General features: G+C 43.6%; 1 protein-coding gene across 1 annotated transcript in view; it reads right to left on the minus strand.

The window, feature by feature from the left end:
* Positions 1-20,000, minus strand: part of ERI3 (ERI1 exoribonuclease family member 3) — a gene marked incomplete at both ends in the record, with an annotated part of 137,768 nt that overhangs the window by 104,125 nt on the left and 13,643 nt on the right. The window contains 3 exon segments of the mRNA XM_080692427.1: positions 14,200-14,202; positions 14,205-14,255; positions 14,360-14,637. Coding sequence (XP_080548553.1) covers positions 14,200-14,202; positions 14,205-14,255; positions 14,360-14,637 — 332 coding nt within the window.

Below are 20,000 nucleotides of genomic sequence, written 5' to 3' on the forward strand. Positions count from 1 at the left end.
TAAGGGCCCAGTGAAGGGCTCTAAGAGAAAACACTCTGCCTTTGGTAGACTTTGCACAGGTCACAGATGTGATCTACCTAAGAAGATAAAGATGGTAGGTGGTAGAGACAGAATTCAATCCCAGATATATAACACCCCAAAGCACCTTCTATCAGATCCATCCACTCTCTCATCCCTAAGTGGTTTCCTCTCTCAACTGCTACAAACCACTAAATCCCAGTTTGCCTGGTACCAAGGATTTCAGAGAACACAGGACTTCCAGTGCCAAAATAGGGACACCTGGTCACCCTACAACATCTACTATGTGCACCATTAGGTTGTCTAAGGGCAAAGCAAAATAAAGCCAAAATGCTGGCCCAGGGATGGTAGATGGCAATTGGATATACTTGAGAACTAAGGACAAAAGCCTCAGAATTTGGGTTTGTCAAAGTCTGTACTTCCAAACCTATTGTAATTATCCTATTCTCTCTCTAAATAAAATGCCAGCTAAAAATTTTTAAATAAATAAAATGTCGCCAGGCATGGTGGCGCACACTTGTAATCCCAGCATTCAGAAGGCTGCGACCAGTCGCATTTTGCCGACAACCTCAGCTACTTAGTGAGGCCCTCCACAACTTAGTGAGACCCTGTTTCAAAATAAAGAATAAAAAATATAGAGCAGCGGATGTAGCTCGGAGGTCAAATGCCCCTGGGTTCCATCCCCAGACCCACAAAAAAATAAATAAATAAAACAACAACTGAAAATCTTGTTTTTCCCCTTTGAGAGCAGAGAAGACAGAGAAATAAAAAGGAAGCACCAAAAGCCAGGCATGGTTGAGTGCTGTGGTGCACACCTGTAATCCCTGTACTTAAGAGGTACAGACAAGAGGATCACAGGTTCAAGGATCAGCCTCAGCAACATAGTGAGACCCTGTTTCAAAATAAAAAGCAAAAAAGGACTGGGGGTGTGGCTCAGAGGTAGAATGCTCCTGAGTTCAGTACCTAATACAAGAAAGAAAGAAAGAAAGAAAGAAAGAAAGAAAGAAAGAAAGAAAGGGCCAGAGCTGGGCATGGTAGCTCACGCTTGTAATCCCAGCATTTGAGAGGCTGAGACAGAAGGATCGCAGTTTGCAGACAGCCTCAGCTACTTAATGAGGCCCTGCAAAACTTAGCAAGACCCTGTTTCAAAATAAAGAATAAAAAATGTGCAGGGGGTGTAGCTCAAAGGTCAAATGTCCTGGTCAAATCCCCAGACTCGCAAAAAAAAAAAAAAAAAAAGAAAAAAGCCAGATATGATGGCACATTTGGGAAGCCTCAAGACAGGAGGATTGCAGGTTCAAGCCCAGCCTCAACAACTTAGAGAGACCCTCAGCAACTTAGCAAGACTATTACAAAAAATTGGAGATGTGGCTTGGAGGTAGAATACCCTTGGGTTTGATCCCCAGTACCAACAGTGACAACAACAAAAAGGAAGTACCAAGCAAACATTCATTCATCTTTGCCTTTTTAAGTGAGTTGGAGCAGAGGTTTTCAACCCCGTTGCTTTCAAACTGGTCAACTAGGAACCCCAGTGAGGGTTCCAGGACTGAAGACAAAACTGCAATGGCATTTCAAATGAAATTTCACAGGCACCATCAGCAGATTACAAGAAATACATGTGTATTTGCAGGCTGTTTCCAGGATATTCAAACTCCCTTCAACTAAACTATCTGCAGCGATAAGATTATGTTTGAAGTAGAACAACAAAAGGATTTTAAGCAGAAAGGACTTAAGTTAGACTGCTGGAATTTGTGACAATGGTTAACAACATAGCATTCTAGCCTATTTTCCAAAGCATAGATTCTGCAGGAGCTGATCCTTCTAAGGTCCCATCTAAAATAAAGGAATGAGAAGATCATTTTTCATGGCTTGCCCCTCTTAATGTAAGGAGAAGCAACTGGCATTCTTTCAATTTAAAGACAGTAACAACTAATCTATTCCTTCCTTTCACCCTCTGGAAAAAATTCCAAAAGTGTGAACCTATCCCTGTACTATAAAGTTTGATAAAATCCAAAAGTCATATTACACCACAAGGTAGAAAAAGCAGTACCTGGCAAACATGTGGATTTTATCCAAATACTTGATTTCGAGTAAAAGTTCCATACAAAGGTGAGCCCTTTCTCCAAAGGATCCAGAGGCCTCCTGGCCACAAAGAAGAAGGGAAGTAGAATGGGAGAACTGGGGGCTGTGTTGGGCAATGGAGCATGATTTGCTTACCAGTTTCTCTCTTGGAGAAAAAAAAAAAGACATTTTATGCACAAGGAGCTTATTTCTTAAACAAACACTCGTGGTTTTGATTTACACCACAGCCTGCTCCTAAATAATTTATGGCGGGTTAAATTTATTGCCGAGCCCTGGCTGGCTGCAAATTCGAATTGCCAAATAATTAGATTTTAGGGCAAAGCTTATAAATTACCCGTCGATTTGTCCGGACTTGTTTGTCAGTTGCTTTGTGCTTCGGGTCATCTTTGGCATTTGGCTGTTTGGGTTTTAATTGCTGATTTACACTTTGACAGATGAGAGCTGATGCTCGAAGTTTCAGGACAAGGAATAGTAAAAACCAGAGCTTTAAAAGGCTGATTTTTCACCTATATGTCCCCCTCCATCCATCCCCATAAACCCCAAAGCAACTAAAATGTAGAAGAATGCTGAAAATACGACACTGCTATTCTTTATTGGAGGGGGTAAAGGTATAGAGTGACTTATAATTTTACTGAAATCTGAATTGTTCAAGAAAACATAATATTAATAAGTGAAGGAGATCAAAAGTCTTAGAAACAGCCAGGTGTGGTGGCGCACGCTTGTAATCCCAGCATCTGGGAGACTGAGACTGGAGGATCACAGTTCACAGACAGCCTCAGCTCCTTAGTGAGGCCCTCTGTAACTCAGTGAGACCCTGTTTCAAAATAAAGAATAAAAAATTGGGCAGGTGGTGTAGCTCGGAGGTCAAATGCCTCTGAGTTCCATCCCCAGACCCGCAAAAAAATAAAAAATAAAAAAGTCTTAGAAACCATGTCCTCACCCAGGGATGCACACACCTGCTTCTCCCTCTAACATGCACATGACTCTGAAACAGCCTAGGTTCAAACATTTTTATAGACTCAACTGTAAATTACTTCAGACATCAGTGGCCTTGGTGAAGCTGATCCTTCAGGGCAGCAAATAGCCAAATGACTTCTTTATAGCTACCTATATACATATATTCATCATGTGATTAATTTAAGCAAATCTCAGGTTGTGCTATGCAGGACAGGTCCCTGGAGGCAGCACTAGGGGAAAACATGGAAGTAGAACAGGGTAGCCAGCCCAAGGTGGCATAAAGTACAGGTAACTTGACCAAGGTCATACTGCTAGGAGACAATCGTTCTGGAGTTCCTGCTCTTAAGCTCTATGCTATACTGCCTCTCATCAGAACAGCCTCTGATGCCGGGCATGGTGGCACACGCTTGTAATCCCTGCGCTTGGGAGGCTGAGACAGGAGGATCACACAGGTTCGAAGCCAGCCTCAGCTACTTAGTGAGGCTCTCAACAACTTAGTGAGACCCTGTTTCCAAATTAAAAAAAATATAAAAATAGGTCTGGGAGTATAGCCCGGAGGTAGAGAGCCTCTGGGTTCCACCTTCAGTACCACAAAAAAAAAAAAAAAAAGAACAGCCTCTGTCTCAGCTCCCCTCACTGTAGAGGCTCAAAGTCCCCACTCTTGGACTTGGGCACATATAGCCAAAACCTATTCAATTAATCACTTAGTGAGATGGGGAAAGTCATGATGTAGCTTGCTCAGGATCACAAGATGAATCAAAGGCTTGGTTAGACAAAAAGACTTTTTCTAATTAATCCAAATACTAAGATTCACTAGTTGGAGATAAAGAGATGGGGCAGGTAGCAGGTGATGGAGACAGAAACAGGTCCACACAGGCACACAGAGTTCTGGTCAGGCAACTTGCCTAGAAGCCTAGAGAAGCTGACTAGGCTTCAAGAAGACTTGTTCAATAATCCCCATTCACAGCCACAGTAGCTGCTGATGACTCCCCAGATGACTTGAATAGCATAGCATAGTTCATAGATTACTGCTCTCTGTACACATCTGATGCCCAGAATCTAGGACAGGAGATGTGCTGGCATAACAGATTTTTAAGAAATCAGACCACTAAGCGTCTGACATCCTTGCCAAGTACACTGAACCCTTTTCCCACATATTAGCTTCTGTGATCTCACATCTCCATTAGCTGGCAGGAATTACTCCTCTCTTTTATAGATAAGAAAGCTAAGGTTGTCAGCAGCTCTAAAACCACAGTGCCTCACAGGCAGCAGCCATCATTTGTTAGAAATGCAAATTCCTGACCTCCTCTTCCCCCAGACTTCCTGAATCAGAAGCCCTGGGAATGTGCCCAGACACTGATTTTAACCAGCTCTCCAGGTCATTCTGATGCTCACTGAAGTTTGAGAACCACTGATCCAGTTTAGAACATTTCTCAGGCACCAAATTACCTGAAGCTCTTGTCAAACTGAAGATTCTATTTAGCTCTGGCATAGGAACTGATAGTCTACGTTTCTGACAGACTCCCAGGGAAGTAGATGCTGCTAGTTCTCAGACCACACTTTGAATAACAAAGGTAGAAAGAGTCTACAACATCTGGGTGAAAATTTCTTATCACAGATTCACTGACCAAGTGAGAATCAGAACTCAAGGCTTGAGCTTTTCTTAGAACAAACCCCTATTCAGCCCACTTTTAAACTTCAGGGCAAGCCCGTTAGATCCACCCACCACTCCTAGCTCTTGCCATCAGATTTCATCCTCCTTGATGCCAACAGCTTAGCAAGAAAAACCAGCACATCCCCTTCAGAATGTAATAGAGTATGCTGACAATGTCTCTGGTCAAGGAGCTGGCAAAAAGTCACCTCGCCATAGCATATCCCTGCACCTGAAAAATAGCATCAAAGCATCAGCTGCCACCAGGGTGGTCTGCACTCTATTCTCTGAACCCTCCAGAAACACAATTCCTCATGTCCAAATGGTTCCTAAAGGAGGTTTTGATACCTCAAGTCAGGAGCTTATCTAGTCTGACTTACTGCCTCTAGTCCCAAGAAAAGCTTCTCTAGCACTGGCCACAAACCTGGAACAAGAGTACTTTCCAATGCCATCAACCACCCTGTTCTACAGCATAAGCATGAACTGCATTTGGGGCCTGCCCTTGACACTGATACTCTAGTCATGTTACCTTTCCAGTGAAAGCAGACCTATCAAAATGATATTTTTCATTTCGTTCATGAACTCTTACCTCCCCCAGACTCAACTATCAATCCTTTCAATTGATCAGTTGGCTTTCAATGCTGCCAGTACTGGGGAAAGCACCTGTGAACAATCAAACATCATCCTCAGACTCCTTTTCTAAACACTGCAGTCAGGGCTCTCCATTTTATCACACTTTTGGAAAGCAAGATTCCAAACTTTCTAGCCACTTTCTTATCCACCTAAGCATCACTACCCATCTCCCGTAGGCCAGTGGCCAAAGAGCACTTCAGACTGATCCTACATTACCATTAAGGAACTCAACTAATATAGCTGTCCCTTTAGCTGGGCGTGGTGGCTCACGCTTGTAATGCTGGGATTTGGGAGGCTGAAACTGGAGGATCACAGCTCGCGAATAGCCTCAGCTACTTAATGAGGCCCTCCGCAACTTAGTGGGACCCTCTTTCAAAATAGAGAATAAAAAATAGGGCAAGGGGTGTAGCTTGGAGGTAGAATGCCCCTGGGTTCCATTCCTAGATCCGCAAAAAAAATAAAAAAAAAAAATAGCTTTCCCTGTATGTTCTTTTTGATGTGCATCTTCAACTCAGAGCATCCCATTTTTTATAACTATGGATTCCACATTCCATGCCTTACCTGTCTCTTTGCACCCATGACTCCGGCCAGCAGCCCACTAGAATCAAGGATGTTGAAAGCTAGGAAAGAACAAACTTCTCACACTTCTTTCTTTCCCAGGACACCTAAGGACTAAGACATATAACTTCTCTCCATTCCCACCATCACAACCTTAGTCCAACCCACTAACTTAGCCCTCAGGTCAGCTGCAATGGCTCCCCAGGACTGGACACTGCCCACAGCAGTAGAGGAGAAGTGGGGCTACTCATATAAAAGAACCACTCTGCTGCCCACAGACCTTCATCATCTCCACTGGCCAACTACACGCAGGACCAGAACCCAAGCAGTAGCCCATTCCAAGGAACCTTACTTCAGAATAAAAGCTTCCCTGATGTCTGTCTTTCCTTCCCAAGCCTCCTTCCTGACTGCCTCCTTTCTGACTATCTCAGCTCTGACCTAATAGGGCTCTGCTCATGGCTGTACTTAGGCAAACAAACCCGCTTGTGCTGGCCTGCTCACCCTCCTGCTGGGGGAGGGAACAGTGTCCATCTGGGGACATTCTTGTCTCAGGCTTTTAGCCTATGGCTCAATTCTCACAGGTAAAACTCAAAACTCATCACATAAATGCAATGCTATGGGAGCTTTTTAAGTACTGTGAATGCCCAGGACAAGAGGATGAAAAATAATCATCCCAATGGCATCTAAATCTAAATGATACAGGATCCTTCTTCCCAACAAGACACAGAGATGGAAAAAGCATTCTCCTAGTATTAGTTTCCTCGTGTCAAACAACCAAGATTGGTCTTTAAAAGAAATGTAATCAATACAAGGGAGAGGGAAAAGACAGGAGGGAGCAGGGAAAAGTGGAGTCCATGAATTCTCCTCAACCACTCATTCCTTTGGATTTCACTCCCCATCCCACCTTTGCTGGGCCTGCTGGTTTGCTTTCTATGGCTGAGTACCTGGAGCTGGGGCTCCACCTCCACACCCTCTAGTCTCCTATGGATAAAGTGGGTCCTAGCAGACCCAAATCCAAATTCCCAATGCTTCTGGGGAGGGTCCAGTCACTGCCTCTCCCTAGAGGCCACCAGTCCACCCAGCTGCTACCTTCCTGTCACCTTCAGTGACAGCTGAGGCATCAGCTTAGCCTCCCTCGGCATGCCTCAGTTCACATATTTCCGCTTTGATCCATATTTCCATTTTGCCCAGGTTTGATTGGCTCAAATTCTCTTCTGCCATTCTATCCTACTATCTTAGAGCATCATAATACCTTGTTAACTTGAATCTGAAAAATACCAAATAACTGATACAGATAATCTAACTAACTCGACAGCAAAATATTCAATAGGTCCAAAGTCATCTCCTTCTCCCTCATTTCAAACATTCCTACAAACAAGCCTGCAATCAAAGCTAGTTTTTTTCAGACCTAGGCCAATTCATCCACTTTATTCTTGTGAGTCCCTTCTCTTATTTCTACTGTAAGAGCTGAGAGAGGCCTCAGGCCTACACGGCCTTCCTGGGTCTCCTGTCTCTCCTATGACACACAGCCTGTGAGCCCCCTCCTGCACACAGGGTACAGGGCTGCTCACTCTCTCTCTGTGCCCCTGCACCAACACTTCCCTGTGTGAAGACAGTCAACACAGATGGTCACCACCTGCCTGATGGTGGTCATCTGTATGTGAAGCCTGTCCTCCCTCTCTGAGCTCCTTGAGGGAGGACTACTTCCTACTCACCTCTACACCCCAGTGGTTTCTATCCACGGAGCAAAAAGGGGCCTTTTTTATTGTCTCTAAGGTGCTTACAGTGAGGTCCTCCCCACTTCTCTGCTTAGTTGGTTTTGTAATGTTCAACAAAAAATTTAGAAAACTGCTCAGTGTCACTGTTATTTTACAGTCCCTGATTTCATTCACCAATTTATCAATGGTCCTCTTCTGGAGAGCTCTTCTTTATTACCAAGCTTAGCACAGTACCTAACAAAATCTGCATTCCAACAGCTGTCTCAGCCTTAGGGAGACCACCAGGATAATAAGAGGCTAGGGGGAATATTTCCTGATTTGCACTAAATTATGTGGTGATTTTGTTACCAGTGACCCAGTGCTCTCCAAGGAAAATTCCTGGCCCCACCCCCAGGCAACTCCACAGCCTAACTACACACAATGACAGCTCAAAGGTATAAACCCTGGGGAAGGTGGAGAACAGAGCAAATAAACCCAATTCCATCCTGCCCCTGCTATGCCAAACACACAAGGCAGCACACCATGCATCAGTGCTCCATCCCCGAGGTGTATATTTTACTTCTACATTGCTATGTCTGCTCCAAATAAAGAAGAGCCCTTTGGTTTTCACACGGAGCTACAACAGGGCCAAGACCAGGACACAGCACATGCTTGTTCCCATTCACATGGACTAGTGAGAGCCTGGAGAGGCCCTTCCCTGTGGGGACCACCAGGAAACAGCACCCTGCTGGGGGGAAGGGGGAAGTGCCGCGCTTACGCAGGCCATGATGAAAAGGACAAAAGGGATGAGTGGGCTGCCCCATTCCCACCACCACCACTGGCCACCAATAGAGTAATTCATTTACAGTGACCCTGGAAGAAGAGATGTATTGCAGCAGAGATATAACTAAAAAGAAAGGCAATAATTGGTCTGATGGGCAGGGGAAAAATTATTCCAGGAGTCAGGAGCCTGTGCAAGAACACTTACGGCTCACATAGTCGTCATAACTCAGCCCCCTCAAGCATTTTGTGCTCTGCTTATGGTGTTAACTTTAATGTCTTAACATATAACACCATCCACACTAACACAAAATACTACACACGCCAGATGAGGCTGAGTTATAGTTGCTGTGGGAAGCATAACTTTGAATTTCCTGATTTTGGTGCATTTAATCTCAACCATAATGTTACATTAACGTCGGTTTTGCATTTCATTTCCCAGTTTAGAAGAATAGTGTCAGCGCCTTTGCCTGTTTGTACAGAAAAAAAGTGCAGGCTGACTGGGGCTGCAGGCAAAGGGACCAAAATCCAACAGCTGGGCTTTCTGGCTAAAAGGCTTAACTCAACCCTTCCACTTGGAGAAGCTACAACCAGAACAAGCTAATGAGAAGGAAGGGTGGGGTCCTTCTAGGGCACTGCCTTTCTGTCCACTTGGAAACAGCAGAAACCAAGAACATAGGGAAGGAAAGAAGCTAAATATGGAGCAAAGAGAATATTTGTATTGGAGGGGGGAGAATTCCTGCCTTTTAGCTATAAATGGAGGAGAAAAGGAATCAATAAAGTTTGATTTGTAGGAATCTTAACCAATTTCCTGTAAAGTTTTCCAAAATGTCTTTTTCACAAAAGACTAGTAATGAGGTGCCAGCTGTAGGTCACACTGAAACCCTCCAAATGCCTCTCTTCTATACTATTCCTTCTCCTCTTCACCGTCAACCCTTCCCCCACTCTCTCCTCCAAAAATAACCCAGCATCTGGACAATTTTCTATAAAAGAGAAACTCCTTTACTCATAGTTCTAACTCAAAATGCAGACGGAGTCCCTTCAAGGTTTTTGTAAAACAAAGGTGGAAAAAGCCCCGTAGACAAAGACTAAACCCTAGAAAACCTCAACCCCCAAGGTCATTTTTCTCCAAAGTTATGGGCACTTGCATACAGATGGGAAGGAAAACAGTAGGCAGAGCTGCTGCATAACAGTGAGAAAAAGGCTCTAGGAGCCTGATGGACAGTGAGAGAGGATGAGGAAAGAGAGGATGAGGGGGGGATAAGGCAGCAGCCAGGAGGCAGTGCACAGGGGGCAGCGGGGATGGGATGTCAGCTCCCAGATGGGGAGAGCTGGGCTGCCCCTCCCTCCCCAGCCATCCAGACAGCCGAGGGTACTTCCTCCTCCCCACAGCTGTGGCCTATACCTCATTTTCCTCACTTACATTTACTTTGGTCTCTTCTGAACAGTGAGGTGGTGAGAGAACTTGCCCCGAGGTTAAAGATGCACAATTAAAGATCCCACCAAAGCTTTCAGGCTGCTCCCTGGGCCTCAGGGTCAGAACAAGCATCATCCATGCACATCCAGACCAAAATGAGCAACGTGAACTCCCGCTACTAAGGACAAAGGAACCACGCTGCTCCTAAACCAGATAAAATCTACTTCAGTATCAGGAACAATTCCAAAACAAGAAAGAAATCACATTCCTGAAATTTAGAGCCTCTAAAACATTTAGCCATCTAAATTAATATTTAAGTGAAAAAATACTTTCCAGTGAAAAACAGTCTCATATTCAATGAATACCTATCATGTTAATCTGAATCGAAACATGTAAAACAAATAAAATGAGAGCAACAACCAGAACATGAAAGCCTATTACCGGGAAACCAACCACTCCAGTTTCACCTAGCTGAACAAAGTACAAAAATAAACAGCAAAAATGATGACAAATGGAAAATATCAGGTGTTTTACCATATTTATAACCAACACTGTTACTCACCCAAGTACAACAGAGCTTACACCTGTTAGTTTTTCATGATGGCATTCCTTTAGGATAGTCCCAATAAGCTGACTCAGGGACTTCTGAAAACCAGACACATGAGAGAGAGAAATGAGCCTCACACCCAGCCTCCAAGTGGGCCCTGGCCTAAAGCCTGTTTCTGCCTTCTGCACATCCAGAGGTATGACATGTTCTAGAAGAATCAGAAGTGTACTATGCAGAGATGGTAGGTATTGGGAACTCCATGGAACTGGTCAGGAGAGGAGCTGGGATGGTCCTCATTCAAAATTCCAGCTCCACCCACAGGAGGCATGCAGATTTTACCCATAAATGGTAATAATAGCCATCAAACCATTCTGAGTGAGCATTAAGGAAGGCTGATCTAACTTGTATAACACAAGTCTAGTGTTTTTACTATCTCTTCAGGAAGTTCCTCCCCATCTCAAATCTTAATCTTTGTTGTTTCCATTTAAATTCATTTCTTTTTTGTTCCTATTAAAATGAAGAGCGAGTTATTATTATCCTCTTTGGTACAACTACTCTCCACATGATGAAGTTATTAAGTACAGACAAGAAAACAGCTGTCAAAATTATATTCCTAGCTGAGCATGGTGGTGCACACCTGTAATCCCAGTACTTGAGAGGCTAAGACAGGAGATTCTGTTCTGGAACAGCCTCAGCAAGTAGTGAGACTCTCATCAATTTAGTGAGACCCTGTTTCAAAATAAAAATAAAACAGAGCTAGAGGGCCGGGTGTGGTGGCGCACGCTTACAATCCCCGCACTTGGGAGGCGGAGACAGGAGGATTGCGCAGGTTCAAAGCCAGTCGCGCTTGCTTAAGAGACACTGTTTCCAAATAAAAAGTATAAAAGAGGTCTGGGAGTGTAGACCGGAGGTAGAAGGGCTTCCAGAACCCCAGTATCACCAAAAAAAAAAAAAAAAAAAAATAGAGCTAGAGGTGTAGCTCAGAGGTAGAACACCCCTGGGCTCAATCCCCAATGCACACACACACACACACACACACCAAAAAAACCCCATAATTCCTTTTCTTTCTTACTAAATCCTACTTTTTTGCCTATAATGATTTTCGTTTCTCTTATCCCAAGTTTTTCCTATTTCCCTACTTCCCTTGCTGACCAGAAGACCTAAATGGCACAGAGGCTCTCAGAAGAACCTAACCTATGGTGACCTCACCAGGAGGATACTGTCCTACCTGGATCCAAAAACTTCTCTAGTCAATCTCCCAAGCATGCACGCACGCTCTCTCTCTGAATCCTATCTGAAAACTCTAAAGAAGACCCACCACAAAATAGGGGGTTAGGGAGGCTTTATATTGCCACTAACAACAGGGGTTAAGCCATCAATCCCTTTCTTGAAGGTGGTCCAAGGGGCAGTCCAACCTAGATGTGTGGCCCTAAACTCACCTTCCCACCTGTTGATCACAGCACTGGAGAAGCTTAATGAAGTCGAGACGCATTACATTTATCACTTGCCCTAGATCCACTCAAATCCATCACTATGTCACACCAAGAAGTTAGATTGATCTGACAGGATTTGCTCTTCTTCACAAACCTATGTAAGTTATTACTCAGTACCACATGCTCTCCTAGCTGTTTGCTGATTGATTATCTGACGATCAGGTCAAGTATCTTCTCTGGAATCACAGTAAACTAACAGGTCTATAATTTCCAAGATCATTCGTATTCCTCTTTTAAAGATAAGCAAGACAGCAAATGCTTCTTTCTGAGTTCTCTAAAGCAACAGCTAATGCTTTTCTAATAATGAACCAAGGCAGCCAATTCCTTAAGTGCCCTTGGAATCACATCATCAGGGTTCATTGATTATGGAAATAATCTTTAATCAGGCTCAGATCCTGGTAAAGAGCATGAATTCCTAACTCAGCCTGGGTATGGAAAGCCTTGGTGCCCACATCAAGGAAAGAAGTTAGTGATACAAGTGATTTAAATCTGTACTACATTATGCCTTCAGGGTTGCAGCAAATAAGTGAATGAATGAATGAATGAATGAATGAATGAATGAATGAATGGAAGATGCCCTTGAGAGATGAAAGGTGACACTAACAGAATAAGGATCCACCTTCAGGAACACTAGTAGGACCCTCTGAAGGACATTAGAACAGAGAAACATAATTATGTGAGTTCATAATCTAACCCAAAAGGTAAGAAACACACACACACACACACACACACACACGCATAAATATGTGTGCATGTTCCAGGAAGCAGAAAGCATCATATGCCATAATGGAGGTACTAAGCAATTATGAAGTTTCAGAAGAGGGATGAATCATATGAGAGGTGTCTTGATTTTAGTCTCATGTCCTACTAGGACTTACTTGTGACTGAAACCTAATCAGTAAAGGAAATATGAGGGAGTATTAAAATATGGGTCTCTGATTCCCAACATCTCTATACCAAAAAAGCAAGCAAAAGAAATTTTCCTTTCCAGCCAGCTGCCAGCTGGGGTGGTGCACACCTGTAATCCCAGGACCTGGGAGGCTAAAACAGGAAGACTGGTTTGCAGCCAGCCTCAGCTATTTAATGAGGCCCTCAAAAAGTTAGTGAGATCCTGTTTCAAAATAAAAAATAAATGCCAGGTGTGGTGGTACACGTTTGTAATTCCAGGGCTTGGGAGGCTGAGATAGGAGAATTGCACAAGTTTGAAGCCAGCCTCAGCTACTTAGTGAAGCTCTCAGAAACTTAGTGAGACCCTGTTTCGAAACAAAGTATAAAATAGGTCAGGGAGTATAGCCCAGAGGTAGAAAAGCCCCTGGGTTCCACCCCCCAGACCACCAAAAAAAAAAAAAAAAAAATAGCCGGCATGGTGGCACACGCTATAATCCCCGCACTTGGGAGGCAGACAGGAGGATTGCACTGGCTTAAGAGACCCTGTTTCCACATAAAAATATAAAAAAATAGGTGTCTGGGAGTGTAACCCGGAGGTAGAAGGGTTTCTAGGAACCCCAGTACTACCAAAAATAGAGAGAGAGAGAGAGAGAGAGAGAGAGAGAGAGAGAGAGAGAGAGAGAGAGAGAGAGAGAACGAGAACATAACAGGGATGAGGGTGTAGCTTGGAGATGGAAGGCCCCTGGGTTCAATCCCCAGTTCCACAAAAAGAAAGAAAAATAAATTTTCCTTTCCCACAGACCAACAATGGTACTTTTTCAGGTTATCTAACACTGCATAGCAAACCATACCAATACTTGTGGTTTAAAGCATCAACAATCACTTGCTATTTCTCACAGTTCTTATGAGTTAGGAATTTGGGAGTGTGAGCTGGCTGAGGGTCTCCCGAGTTTGAAGTCAAATATCCATTGAGACTACAGTCATCTGAAGACTTAACGGAGGCTGGTGGACTCATTTCCAAGATCGCTCACTCACACGACTGGCAAGTTGATACTGACTCTGGATTAGAGTCTCAGTTCCTACACACATGTGCCTCTTCACAAGACTGCTGAGTATCCTTGTCTGAAGCCAGCCACCATACTACAAGGATTCAAAAGAGCAAAGCCAACTGTAGTGTTTTTCTTTTTTCTATTTAATAATGACTTCAGAAGTCACATATTCTCTCTTCCACTATAATCTACTATGTAGACAGGGCTACCTCCAATTCAGTGCAGGAACAGAACTTTCAATGGTGGAGGTAAGAATCACTAGGGGTCATCTTAGAGGCTGGCTACCACAGTATTCCTAAAAAGAACAAGCTGCAGAGGCAGAAGGGAGGAAGGAAGGGAAAGAAAAGAGGAAGGATGGGAGAAGGAAATGTTTTGATTCTCAAAAGCGGAGACCAGAGAGAAAGAATGTGCCTAGTTCTTCCCATACACTTCTCAGCATATCTGGGCCAAGTCCTGCTTCCTAGGCAGGAACTCCAGGTGAGGAGCTGAAAGGCAGGAAGACGTGAGAAAATGCCTCCAGAGATCCCAGGAAGCAAGGCTCCCCTCCCCCACCACCCCACCTTTTCTGAAGCAATGATACAACAGTTACCTGAGGATGAATCTGTGGCTTGTCACACGTGGCCTCAAAGTCCAGCACTAAAAAGTAGTGATACCTCTGGGGAGGGAAGGACACCATTGCCGCCATGGATGCGCCAAAGCCGTGGGCCGCCAGCTTTCTGGTGGATATGGAGCAGAACTCCGGAACACCACAGGGAGAAAATAAGTGGGAGCCCAGCACTTTTCTTGCTCTTGAAAGTAAATACGAAGAAAAACGAGCTGCTCCAGTCTGTAAAGGCGCTAGCATTGAACATCCAGAAGCATCTAAAACTTAGGGGAGGAAAGTTTAAAAAAAAAAAAAAAAAAGACAGAGAGCCTGGGTTACTCCCCTCCCACCATGGCCCTGTCCCATCTAGTCTTCAGAAATATCCATGCAACATGAGCCACTCCCCAGTGTTTCTGAGCCCCTTTTCTAAATCACAGTATTTGTTACTAAAGTTCAAGACCCTAACACCAGCACCTGCAGCATTATTACAGCTCTGAGTCTCCCAGATCATTCTCAAAACAACATGTAGCACTGGCCTTCATCTTTAAACTGAGCTCTAGTTCAAAAGACAGCAGAAAGAAAAGTTCTCTGGTCACTTCCCAGGTGGCAATAGTTAACTTTAAAGCTAAGGGTCCCAACGTAACATGAGGTGACCCAGTTGCACACCCAGCCCTAGGAGCTAGGTAGACTAGGCGGGAAGTGCCCAAGGCTCTCTCCTTAGCTTCATGCCCTTTGCCCCAGTTCTCCAGCCTATATCTTGACATCTCCATGCTCCAATGTGTGAAAGGGAACAAAGACAACCCAGGAGTTTGCGTGGGACCTTCAGGCGATTCCCCACCCCCACACTGGTAAGTGGCACCCTGGGGGAATGGAGGGGCCTGGAGAGCACAGCTGGCAACAGCCTCAGGCCTCCTCATTTGCTGCCTTTCAGACTCACTCTCTCCTAGAGGCCTGAATGACTGTGGGACTTTTTAAATGGGAAAGGAAAAAGAGAAAACCCAGATGTGGCAGTAATGGGAGCATTGCTAAAAGTCTAGTAAAGTTTTCTGAGTGAACATGTGCAAAAAAAAAAAATTAGAATGACTTTTCCTTTACATTTTTTCTTTAAATTTGCAGAATGCCTGCTCCTTAGAGAGATGACTAAATATAAAAATCAAAGCCCAAGTTTCACTCACTTAAGTTTAACTTATTTCAAAAAAATGTTTTTAAATAAAGGAACAAAGCTGAAATTTTGTCTTTCCCCCTTTTATATCTACTACGCAAATTTCTCTCAACTTTATTCCTCAAACAAGAAATCTCACCACTCAATAGCGATATGACCATAGCTTATGCTTCCCAAGGCCCTATTCCAAAACAACCAAAGGCTTGCCTCAGAATGGCTATAAGTGGACACCTGGCTCTCTCCACACCAGGTAGGGGGAGAGCACCCTGTGAAGTCCAAAGCATACTCAAAGGCAGTGACGTCACTACTGCCTGGGGGAAAAGGCCAATGCCAACTATCCCCTCTCTTCCAGCTCCCTCCTGACTCACTGAATGAGCTGCATATTAGGATATGTGGTCTTTAATTTCCTTATTCCTAGACTGAGATGGCATGGGGACTGAATAAAGACCAAAAGGATTTTAAGTTCTTTGTGGATCCTGCAGTAGCACAACACTGTTTCTACCGTAGCTTTATAGCCTCATCCCAAAAATGTAGCCCAAACTTCTCCACCCAGGTAGACAGAAGCTGGCTTGAGTTTCACTGTGTAATCTCTTGAAAAGACAAAGAGGCCAGCATCCCCTTGAGAGACAGAATCCAAATAACTTATCATATCACTTACTCCTGAAGAGCACTAGGAAACCATTCTGAGATAGGAGACACCAGTCTGCTCAATAACCATTCTAATTTGGATCCAAAGTCCTTCAGGGGCTTAAAACTCTTCTCTAACCCCTTAAAGTCAGGCCATGCATAAGAACTTTTGAAATCCTTGATGTTTTCCAATATGTCTAGAGTGCACATAGACTTTGCCAAATACTACGTGTAATTAAGCCTTGTGATTAAAAAGGGCTTCCAGTTTTGAGTCCTGACATCATTATTAGCCATGGCACAGTTAAAAAGTTACTGTTCTTCAATTCCTCACCTGTAAGATGACACTTTACATTTCTGAAAAGCACTAATAACAGTACCTGGCACATAATGGCTCAACAAATAATTGCTTACTATTATTACTACTACTACCCAAGTGGCTATGTCTACCTGGCCAAGCCTGAATCCCCATATTCTGGGTCTCTAAGTCCAATTCATGCATAAGGCAGTCTCAGGAGTTATGGTTGTTTTTTTTTTAATAAATTTATATTGGTGCATTGTAGTCATACATCTTAGTGGGATAAAAAAAAATTTGTGGAGATATACACGTACACATCACCCAATCAGCCCTTAACCAATCCCTAGCCCCTTTCCTCCTCCTCCCTCCTACCCATGCTTGGCTTCCTGATTGACGTTGATATGTTTAAGTACATCATGTGCTTTAAAGAGTTTCCCTCTTCCCCCCTCCAATCACCTCAGATAAGTCACCTTAATTGCTCCTCTATAGGATCCCTTCTTCATCCTGAGTTCCTCCTATTACCCATTTCTCCCTAGTTCTCGCACATTAGGGAAAGCATCTGATTTCTTATTTAGGAGTTACGTTAATGTCTCCTGCATCCCCAGAATATTCTAGACCTTCCACAGAGCATACTATCCCCTCCCATGGACAAAACATTGATGGCTGGAGGTCCTTGTTTTTTCACCTGATTGCACCCATATAAAAAAGTGTCTCTTATAGGAAGTCTTAAAAATAGACATTAGGGCCGGGCGTGGTGGCACATGCTTGTAATCCCCGCGCTTGGGAGGCAGAGACAGGAGGATCGCGCAGGTTCGAAGCCAGCCACACTGGCTGTTAAAGAGACCCTGTTTCCAAATTTAAAAAGTATAAAAATAAGTCTGGGAGCATAGCCCGGAGGTAGAAGGGCTTCCAGGAACCCCAGTACCATAAAAAAAAAAAAAAATAGACATTAGGAGCTGGGTGTGGTGGAAAACACTTGTAATCCCAGCATTCAGGAGGCTGAGACTGGAGGATCATGGTTTGCGGACAGCCTCAGCTACTTAGTGAGGCCCTCTGTAACTTAGTGAGACCCTGTTTCAAAATAAAGAATAAAAAATAGGGCAGGGGTGAAGCTTAGAGGTTAAATGCCCCTGGGTTCCATCCCCAGACACACACACACACACACACACACACACACACACACACACATTAGAAAGCTGAGCATACATCTGTAATCCCAATACTTGAGAGGAAGAATGAAAGTTCGAGACCAGGCAGGCATAGTGGCACATCCTTTTAATCCCAGTACTTGGGAGACTGAGACAGGAGGATCACAGGTTCATGACCAACCTCAGCTAATTAGGCCCTCTGTAACTCAGTGAAACCCAGTTTCAAAATAAAGAATAAGAAATAGGGCTGGAGGTTTAGCTCGGAGGTAGAATGTCCCTGTGTTCAATCCCCAGTATGGAGGAAAAAAGAAAAGAAAGTTCAAGGCCAGCCTCAGCAACTTAGTGAGGCCTTCAGTAACTTAGTAAAACCCTGTTCCAAAATAAAAATAAAATAGGACTGAGGGAATAGCTCAAAGATAGAATGCCCCTAGGTTCAATACCGAATACCACATTAAAAAAAAAAAAGAAAGACAGTAGGAGACCTGGCCTCCACATGTCAACAGACACTGGGTTCCATACTTCTCTTATTTCTAATAACCATCTGCAGCTCATGTCAAGAAACAGCAAAGCTCTTCCTCTCCTTTTCCTAAAAAAGTCAAATTCTAAAGCCATTAAATGCTGCAAAGAAAATATCTGTACTAGCTGGAGTTGGGGGAAGCCAGGGGTCTGGGGGAAGAGTCAGAATCCAAGCAGGGTGAGGGCATCCATGCAGTGATGGGAAGGTGTGCAGCACGTCAGAGCCAAGGGCAGGGGAGAGGGCATTCACATCGAGGGCAGTCAAATGTGGGGAATCATGGCGGGATAAAAGAGGCACTCCGGAGTAGTGAAGGGCAGTGGCCAGCAATGGGAGATCAGTTACCCTACAGAGAAACTAAGCAAAGAAATGCATGCATTAAGGATAATGGGAGCCAGGTTTCTCACTATTAAAGAAAGTTAAAATACAGAAAAAGAAGAAAATCTGTGGTTTCAGAATAGAATTGGCATTAAGAGTAAAAACTCATGATTTCACACATAGATATGGATATACAGATACAGATGTAAATATGAGCATGAGTGTGTATAATACATGTATATACACAATAGATATATATGTATATATACATACACATGCATATATAACTTCTAGTTCCATCTAAGGAAAGGCCAGTAAGCAGCAATACTCAATAGCAATGAACACACACCTACCACTCAGTTGCTTCCTAAATACCATTCTCCACTAAAAGAACCAGGTCCTTGGAGAAATATGATTCCTGCTGTGGCAGGTAAAATATAAGATTAGCCGGAACATCCTGTGTACCAAAAAGCAAGGAAATGCTCAAAAAAATAATGAGAAAGACACAAAAGCCACCTTGAAGGAACTTCCACTGGCCAATAAACAATGACAGTAATGAGCTGGGTACAGTGGTTGCATCTCTATAATCCCAGTACTTGGAGAGGCTGAGATCACAGATTCAAGGTCAGCCTCAGCAACTTAGCCAAGTACTGTTTCAAATAAAAAATAAAAAGGGGTGGGATGTAGCCTGGAGGTAGAAGGCCCCTGTGTTCAATCCCCAGCACCACATAATGATGATGATAGTAATGGATTATAATGTACTGAATAAACTCAGGAAAACATGAGTCCATAAAGATATAAGCAAACAAATACAACTGATGCTTATTGAGTTATGTTTATACAGTATCAATGTTTCCCCCCACAAACTGCTCATTAGTTACAACAAAAAAATAATTTTATTATGGAGAAGCCTGACAGATATCACCCTAATCAACTGATCAAGAATAAATATCATTGAGCTGGGCATGGTGGAGCATGCTTGTAATTCCAGTATTCGGGAGGCTGAGACCGGAGGCTTGTGGTTCGTGGACAGCCTCAGCTACTTAGTGAAGCCCTCTGCAACTCCGTGAGACCCGGTTTCAAAATAAAGAACAAAAAATAGGGCAGGGGCTATAGCTCAGAGGTCGAATGCCCCTGGGCTCCATCCCCAGACCTGCAAAAGAAAAAAGAATAAAGAATAAATATCATTGATAATGAGATCAAAGTCCCATGCCCGCTAGGCGTGGTGACATAAGGCTATAATCCCAGTACTTGGAAGGCTGAGAAAGAAGGATGGCAGGTAAAACAAAAAGGGCTGGGGTGTAGCTTGGACGTAGAATGCCTGTGGGTTTAATCCCCAGTACCAAAAACAATTTTTTTCATGTGCCATTTGAAAAGATGCAATGAAAAAAACAAAGCATCATTGCAGCAACATTCCTGTCAAGGAAGCATAACCTGAATCTAATCATAAGAAAATACCAGCCAAACTCTATTGAGGGTCAATCTATACAATAACCATCCTGTAATCTTCAAAACTATCAAGGTCATGAACAACAAAGAAAGTTTACTAAGGAAAGTCTAAAGGAGACTAAAAGGACTTGATA

Source organism: Muscardinus avellanarius (genome assembly GCF_963383645.1).
Source record: "Muscardinus avellanarius genome assembly, chromosome: 3".
In the NCBI taxonomy this organism is placed as follows: Eukaryota; Metazoa; Chordata; class Mammalia; order Rodentia; family Gliridae; genus Muscardinus; species Muscardinus avellanarius.